The sequence below is a fragment of the Harpegnathos saltator genome, unplaced genomic scaffold, assembly GCF_003227715.2.
Source record: "Harpegnathos saltator strain DR-91 unplaced genomic scaffold, Hsal_v8.6 scaffold65, whole genome shotgun sequence".
In the NCBI taxonomy this organism is placed as follows: Eukaryota; Metazoa; Arthropoda; class Insecta; order Hymenoptera; family Formicidae; genus Harpegnathos; species Harpegnathos saltator.
The window spans coordinates 579,777-588,427 of NW_020230482.1; the positions used below are offsets into that span (position 1 = coordinate 579,777).

General features: G+C 41.0%; 1 protein-coding gene across 1 annotated transcript; it reads left to right on the plus strand.

Annotated features, from left to right (window-relative positions):
- Nucleotides 1-1,026: 1,026 nt before the first annotated feature.
- Nucleotides 1,027-2,540, plus strand: LOC112589896 (uncharacterized). The gene is made up of 4 exons (XM_025304782.1): nucleotides 1,027-1,103; nucleotides 1,145-1,513; nucleotides 1,738-2,186; nucleotides 2,398-2,540. The coding sequence occupies exons 1-4, from the start codon at nucleotides 1,027-1,029 to the stop codon at nucleotides 2,538-2,540; spliced, it is 1,038 nt and encodes a 345-aa protein (XP_025160567.1).
- Nucleotides 2,541-8,651: the final 6,111 nt, after the last annotated feature.

Sequence of the window (8,651 nt, forward strand, 5' to 3'; positions counted from 1 at the left end):
ACCTCCAGTGTTCGAGCGTCCACGACGACTTTTAGGTGACAAATTGGCAGCCGCCAAGGCAGACTTCGACCTTCTCTTGCATCTCGGGGTCGTGCAACCTTCACGCAGTCAATGGGTGAGTTCGATACACATGGTGCAGAAAAACCAAGGTGGCTGGCGCACAACAGGTGATTATCGGCGTCTGAATTCTCAAACTTTTCCAGACAGATATCCGATTCCATGAATAGAGGACATCCTGCAACAGTTGCATGGGAAAAAGGTATTTTCCACGCTAGACCTAATCCGAGCGTATCACCAAATTCCTGTTGCACCGGAGGACGTCCCCAAAACCACTGTCACGACACCTTTCGGCCTGTTTGAATTCTTAGGCATGCCGCCTGGACTCCGAAATGCCACGCAAACGTTCCAACGGCACATGAACAATATACTGCGCGGGATCAACTTTGCTGCATGCTACGTGGATGACATCGTCGTCTTCTCAGACAGTCATGAAGAATACCTTCAACATCTCGATGCCGTTCTCAGAGTGCTCCAGGAGAACAACCTTCCAGTCCATGCGACCAAATCCTTCTTTGGACAGGATTCTGTGCGTTATCTCGGCTACACCGTCTCACAGACTGGACTTAAACCACCACTCGACAGGGTAACAGCCATTCAACAGTTCCCAAAACCCAAGACCATCGCAGATCTAAGCCGCTTCTTGGGGAGGGTAAACTATTACCGTCGAGTATTGCCGAATGCCGCTCAACAGCAAGCTCCGCTAACGAGACACCTGAAGGATGCGAGGAAGAGGGACAAGCGAGAGATTCCCTGGACAGCGGAGACAGAAGCTGCATTCCAGAAATGCAAGGACGCATTGATAGCTGCCACACACTCAGCCTTCCTCGCTCCGGATGCACCTCTCACACTGACGACCGATGGTGCTGACTCCGCTATAGGCGCGTCACTCGAGCAGTAGATAGACGGACACTGGCAGCCGCTTGGATTCTTCTCGCGGAAACTCTCTCCGACCGAGCAGAAGTACATATGACCGAGAGCTTCTTGCTGAGAGCTTCGCTGCCGTCAAATTCTTCAGACACATACTTGAAGGAAGAGTATTCCAGGTACGGACAGACCACCGACCGCTAACATACACTTTTAGCAGGAAGGCAGAAAAGAGCTCGCCACGCCAGCTGAGACAACTGGACTACATCTCGCAGTTCACCACGAACATAGTCCATGTGAGAGGCGAAAACAACGTGGTTGCAGACATGCTCTCCAGGATCAGCGCAATTGAGATGCCAAGCACACTCTCAGTGGAAATCATTGCAAACGCGCAGGAAGCAGATCCAGAACTCGCAGACATCGTAAGATCCACGTCGCTCGAGCTGAACTACCTTCGAATCGAGGAAGAAGACATCTGGTGTGATGTCTCGATGGGCATCGTACGATCGTACCTACCACAACCACTTCGACGCAAGGCATTCGACGTCATCCATGGTCCGGCTCATCCGAGCGCTCGCTCAACGCTGAAGTGCATCAAACAGAAATTCATCTGGCCAGGCATCAACCAAGATGTTTCTCGCTGGGCACGCGAGTGTTTACCGTGCCAGCGATCAAAAGCAGACACAACAAACCACAGCCTGAATATATCGAAGCAGCGGACAACCGATTCAATCACATCCATTTGGACCTGATATAGCTACCGCCTGTACGAGGTAACCGCTATTGCCTCACAATCATAGATCGTTTTTCCAGATGGCCAGTTGCAGTTCCACTACCGAACATTGAAGCAGACATTGTAACATCCGCTCTCTTCAATCACTGGATATGCAACTTTGGAACTCCACTGACGATCATCACAGATCAGGGAACGCAATTTGAATCTGCACTCTTCCAGTCATTAGCGCGACTAATTGGCGCAACTCGGATTCGCACTACGCCGTATCATCCACAAGCGAACGGACTCATCGAACGCTGGCATCGCACCCTGAAGGCAGCGCTGAGATGCCATGCACCAACACCGTGGCCGGACATCTTACCAACCATTCTTCTTGGCCTAAGAGCATGCGTGAAGGAGGATCTGCAAGCGTCTCCAGCAGAGCTTCTCTTCGGCACAACACTACAGTTACCGGGTGAATTTTTTGTTCATGAGGATCCACCGGCTGATCCATTTATATTTTTAGAAAAATTCCGCGAATGTATTCGTAAGATCCGTCCAACGGCAACAGTTCATCACACAAACGCGAAACCGTTCGTTTTCCGAGATTTATACACTTGTTCGCACGTCTTCCGTCGCATTGACTCTGTTCGCCGGCCGCTCGATCCGCCGTATTCGGGTCCTCACCGAGTAATCAGGCGCATAACAGACCGCATATTCCTCGGACATCAATGGTGAGGAAAAAACTTTATCAACAGAGTCGCTAAAACCCGCGTTCACAGTACTGGAGGATAACGGCTCCGAACAGCCGCAAACAAATGATCCGCGTCCGTCCACTTCGTCCGCGCCACAAATCAAAACATACACGAAGAGGAAAAAAGTTTCGTACCTCTCTGCCTAGAGAGGCACTGAGGGGGGAGTACCTGTAGGTACTTTGAGTTCACCAAGGCGCACGCATCCGTTTTCCGTGCGGCGCTATAGAGCGCACGCAAGTCTCACTCGTGCGGGGAAAAGAGCAACGGAATTAGTAACCGTTGGAAGCGCTCACAGAGCGCACGGATATATAATCGCTACTTCATAGCATTGATTATTCTTCCATTGTCTTGTGTGATACCACGATTTTTACACACGGTCGCGTGTGCGCGAGAGCAGGCAGGCAGGTGCGTCAGCTCCGGTCTGCCCACACACATATACAAGTCCCGCTGTGACTCGTATGTCGTGCGAGCGCAGAAATTGTTTTTTATACCTTCGAGGCGCATACGCCACATCTGTGATTCACGTGCTCTGCGACTGGCAGGCACGTGCGCAATAAAGAGACCAAAGGAAAAGAACACGCCTAGGTTGATTTAGGAACCTACCCTCCACTTGCAATCGACGAGAGAGCAAGAGGACAACAAAAACCCTAAACTTTGATGGAACCAGTCTCATCGTATCTGGGACAGACTGTGTATACCCCAGTGAATCATGCCGCAGTATACAGTGAATTGCCTTTGTCTACAGTGAATCAAAATATAAATACCGGCAATAATGACCCAAATTTCAATAAAAATAATATTATTTATTTAAAATCAAGTCAGTCTTTTGACAATCTTCAGTCTTACAAACAGCAAGTAATGATCATATAACATATTGATATCTACTTTAAACTAAAAAATAACATTTCCAATTAAAATTTAAAATTCAATTATCGAAATTAAAGCATTTCTAGTTTTATCATATCACATATCGATATCACATCACATTCATATCGACTTAAAACTAAAACAGAACATTTCTTATTAAAATTTCAAATTACATTTTTGAAATTAAGGCATCTTCTAGCTTTAGCATATCATATTCATATCGATATCATATCACATTCATATCGACTTAAAACTAAAAATAAACATTTCTAATTAAAATTTCAAATTACACTTTCGAAATTAAGGCACTTCTACCTTATCATATAACATATTCATATCAACTTAAAAATAAAGAATAAAATTTCCAATGAAAATTTCAAATTAAATTGTCGAAATTAAGGCACTTCCAGCTTGTAAACTGTAAAGTATTGTAAACTGTAAAGTATATAACAATACAAAAAAAACTAATAATTAAGTTAAATAAAAAAGACGGTAAACTGTGTTTACTCAAATGAACGAAGAAAAATAAAGAAGGTAAGTAGGCGTAATATTGAGATCGAAAGTAGGATCAAAATTCCGACTCGGGTACACAGTGGATTGAGATCCACTGTGTACTGGAAGTCGTTGATCCACTGTTTATTCACTCTCCTTTTTTTCAAACTGTCAAACCATGACCTTATTTACTAATCGTTATGATCGTAAAATGACTATAAATAAACATAAATTAGAATAGAAATGGAGAAAAATTGTTATTTAATACTTCTGTACCGAAAAATAAACAGAAAAGTCTCACCTTAGATAGAAATTTTGACGTGAAGAAACACAAAATTGTCTCCTGAAATGCGTGTTTGTCGCGTACGCGCGTAATAAACTAATACGAGTTTCCACGTCGGATATGCTTTGTAAAAAAAAGACAACAATATCAGTTCATGTCTTCCACTCAAAACGAAATATTCACTGTACTCCTGATCCACTGATGCTACCTAGACCCTACTTAACCCCTTGACTGTGGATGACGTGTATAGCCGCATGAAAAAGTCGTGCCACCAGTGTGGATGACGTGTATACACGCATCGAAGAAAAAAACTAAAACTATTGTTTTTTGCATAAAGGTGGGAATCTATATGTTTTTGGAGTCTCTGAATCCGAATTTGATATCAAAATTTCGAAATTCAAAATGGTGGATACAACATGGTGAGTCAAAATTATAAAAATAATCGGATTTTAATGAAAGTGGGAACCTATATGTTTTTGGGGTCGCTGAATCCGAATTTGATATCAAAATTTTGAGATTCAAAATGGCGGACCCAACGTGGCAGGTTAAAATTATGAAAATAATAAGATTTTCATGAAAGTGAGTATTTACAGGTTTTTGAGGTCGATGAATTCAAATATGGTATCAAAATGTAAAAAATCATAATAGTGGAATAAAAAAATTTAAAGTAAAAAAATATTTATACAGGGTGTCCCATTTTAAGTGTCCACCCCAAATATCTCTCTTATTTTTGATTTTAGAGAAAAATGGTTTAGACACGTTTTGTATTGTTTCAAGGGGGGCATAAGATGGTACCATTGAATTGACCATGAAGAGTCATTTGAAGGTCACATGAAGGTTACCTCAACTTCTTTAGATGGAACCTCTTATGTTTTATTCCATATTCTTATAGCTGACCTTGAGAGCTTCCCAAAACATATACTATAATCACTATAATCGAATGTTCTTTGGTGAAGTACTTTTCGAGTTATAAAGCTTCAAATTTACAAAATTTTGATAAAAATATAAAATATTTCGTAAAACATTCACTTTCCGATAATCTTATCTTACATGATCCAACCAGTCAAGGCAAGATCCGAGCATGATCCAGCCAGTCAAGGCAATATCCGAGCATGATCCAGCCAGTCAAGGCAAGATCCGAGCATGATCCAACCAGTCAAGGCAAGATCTTCTTTTGTGTACAATTATTTAAAGTGTTCAAAACCTTGGCCATTTACTTGTATGCATAGCTCTAGTCTATGGTGAAAGTCGTCTCTAACTTTTTCAAGGACACCTACATCAATATTTCTGCAAGCCTGTCTGATCCGGTTTTTCATATTTTCAACGGTTGTAGGCTTTTGCGAATAAACTATATCTCTAATGTAGCCCCAGAAATAAAAATCTAGGGGTGTCAAGTCCCGTGATCTTGGGGGCCATTCTTGAACTCGGCTGCCCATACCAATCCACCTATTTGGGAATCTATTGTTTAAATATTGTGTAACAGCTCGAGATCTATGAGCCGGTGCTCCATCTTGTTGGAACCACATTCGTCTGAGTAAATCATTGTCTCAAGAGGTTAGGCAGGTCATCTTGAAGAAATCTTAGATAGATTGCCGCATTGCGATTTTCTTCAAAATGATATGAACCAACAATAACATATCCCAGGATGCCTGCCCAAACGTTGATGGACCACTGCCGTTGGAACTCTTGGCTTCTCTGCCAATGTGGATTAGCATCTGAATAATAATGGCAGTTATATGTATTAACGCCTCCTCTATTACAAAACGTGGCTTCATCAGAAAAAAGCGTATCAGCAATGAACCGGGGATTTTGTTGGATTTGATCTCGAGCCCAGTTACAAAGACGTACACGGCGTTGGTAGTCCCTCTCTTCCAATTGCTAAGTTAGATGAATGTGATATGGGTGAAACTTGTTGAGCTTGAGCACACGATTGGCTATTGATTTAGATATACCGTATTGCCTCTCAATTTGTCTCGTAGAGATTTGAGGATTCAAAGCAACGACACCTATAACAGTCAATGTGACTTCATCAGGGCCCGATTTCCTCCGGTTTCTTCTAAGAAAACCCTGTTCAGCTCTGTCGCAGAGTCTTTTTATTACTTTCCTATCAGGATGGCGTCTGTTGGGAAATCTTTCAGCATAAAGCCTTTCTGCTGCCGAGTAATTATTCCTGGCCTCACCCAAAATGCGAATCATGTCCACAATTTCATTTGATGGATAAACAGCCATAATTATAAAGAAAAAAAGCGCTAAAAAACCAAAAATTCTTGTCTTATCAAAAAAAATTCAATGGATAATAATATGCGTCTGTCTGAGACTTCGCCAAAATACCGACAGTTGCCCAAGTAAGAAATTTGAAACAAGCCTCTTGATATTTGTTTCATTAAAAGAATTAACAATTGCACTTTCACAATTGTTACAGTCCATTGATTATCAGGCAATACAGGATTTCGTCTTGACTGGCTGGATCATACTCGAATCTTGCCTTGACTGGCTGGATCATGCTCGGATCTTGCTTTTACTGGTTGAATCATGTAAGATAAGACTATTGGAAAGTGAATGTTTAACGAAATATTTTATATTTTTATCAAAATTTTGTAAATTTGAAGCTTTATAACTCGAAAAGTACTTCACCAAAAAACATTTGATTATAGTGTTTTGGGAAGCTCTCAAGGTCAGCTATAAGAGTATGTAATAAAACATAAGAGGTGCCATCTAAAAAAGTTGAGGTAATCTTCACGTGACATTCAAATGACTCTTCAAGGTCAAATCAATGGTACCATCTTATGGCCCCCATGAAACCGTACAAAACAAGTCTGAACCATTTTTCTCTAAAATCAAAAATAAGAGATATATTTGGGGTGGATACTTAAAATGGGACACCCTGTATGCAAGAAACTGTTCTAAAATTTAGTGGCCCGTTTTTTTGCGGGTGAATATATTTTTATTATGGCACATTTTTCTACATACGATAAAGTTTTTATCATAATACTATTTTTAATCATTTATTGAAAATTCTATATTTTTATAACACTGTCTAACGCATAAAAACAAAAGCCATTGTTCTAATTCGTTGTGAAACGTTACAAAATCAAAATAATTACTACAAGCGCTACGTAATCGGTTAAAAATACCGAGCGTCAATTAAAGTTTTATCACGTTTAGTATCGACAGCTCGTTGTGTGGATGCCGGCTATAGTCGGCACTCATATGTACAAGTCCTCACATCGATGCTGACTGGTGTTAGGAATAAAAGAATTAAAAAAGTTGCAAATTTACTTATATGAGCTAAATTATCTTATTTTATTATTTTTCATAAATAAATAGTCAAAATATCAAAATATCAGAAAATAATATCTTAATATTAGTTGTAATATTAGGTGTACAAATGAATAATCCAATTTTTTGAGCTACATTCAAGATTTATTTTAAAAGAAAGTAAATTAAATTGCTCAATCAAAGTATTCGCCGTTGCTTTCTATAACTATATAAGCTATCTTTCAGGCAGCTGATGAATTCCATCTCGGAAAAATGTTACGTCTTTGGACACGATAAAGTCGTCAAGCCATTTTCGAATCTCATCCACTGATTGGAAGTGCATATCGGACAAGGCGTGTTGCATCGACTGCAACAAGTGATAATCGGATGGAGCAATATCTGGTGAATATGCCGGGTGTTGCAAGACGTCCCAGCCAAGACTCATTATGGTGTCTTTTGTATTGGAAGCAATGTGTGGCCTGGCGTTGTCATGCAACAATTTCACTGGACGTTCTCCCTTGCCAGTATACGGGTGTTTTCGTTTCAATTCTCGACTCAAGCAGATTAATTGACGTTGGTAGCAGTCCGCAGTAACTGTTTCTCCCGGTTCCAACAACTCATAATAAAGCACGCCCTTGATATCCCACCAAATACAGAGAAGAACCTTCTTTCCGAAGCGATTGGGTTTTGCGACCGATTTTGGTGATTCGCCGGGATTTACCCATGACTTTCTGCGTTTCGGATTGTCATAGAGTATCCATCTCTCATCGCCCGTAACAATTTTCCACAAGAAAGACTTTCGACACTGCTTATGGAGAAGAGAAAGATACGCTGCCACTCGTTGATTTTGTTGGATTCAGTGAGTTCATGCGGAACCCACTTTCCTTCTTTCTGGATCTTTCCTATCTCATGTAGGCGTTTGGAAATCATTTGCTGCGTTACTCCCAACTGTTCTGCAAGCTCTTTTTGTGTTTGTGTCGAATTCTCAGCGAGCAGTTGTTCCAAATCATCATTGTCGGACTTCCGAGGGCCTCCAGTGCGTTGTTTGTCGATTAGACTGAAATTACCGCTTTTATACCGCTTAAACCAAAATGCGCACACATCATACGATACAACACTTTCGCCGAGAAAGGAACAAATCGATTCGCACGCTCTTGCAGCATTTTTTCTTTGTTGGAATTTGTAAAGAATGCAGTGTCGGACATGCACCTTATCTGTTGTCATCTTCGACTTACTGAACTGAATACTTTTGAAAGTTATGTTTGGCCTTTCGCCAAACCATACGTTCTTTTTAATAGCTATATGTCAACATTGCATAATCACAAAAGAGCGGGAAAATCTATTCAATTTAAAATTG

Coding starts and splice junctions, on each gene's coding strand:
- LOC112589896 (XM_025304782.1), top strand. CDS start 1,027: ATGACCGAGAGCTTCTTGCTGAGAGCTTCGCTGCCGTCAAATTCTTCA. Junction 1,514..1,737: donor AGCGCTCGCTCAACGCTGAA/GTGCATCAAACA, acceptor TCGTTTTTCCAG/ATGGCCAGTTGCAGTTCCAC. Junction 2,187..2,397: donor AAAATTCCGCGAATGTATTC/GTAAGATCCGTC, acceptor CTTTATCAACAG/AGTCGCTAAAACCCGCGTTC.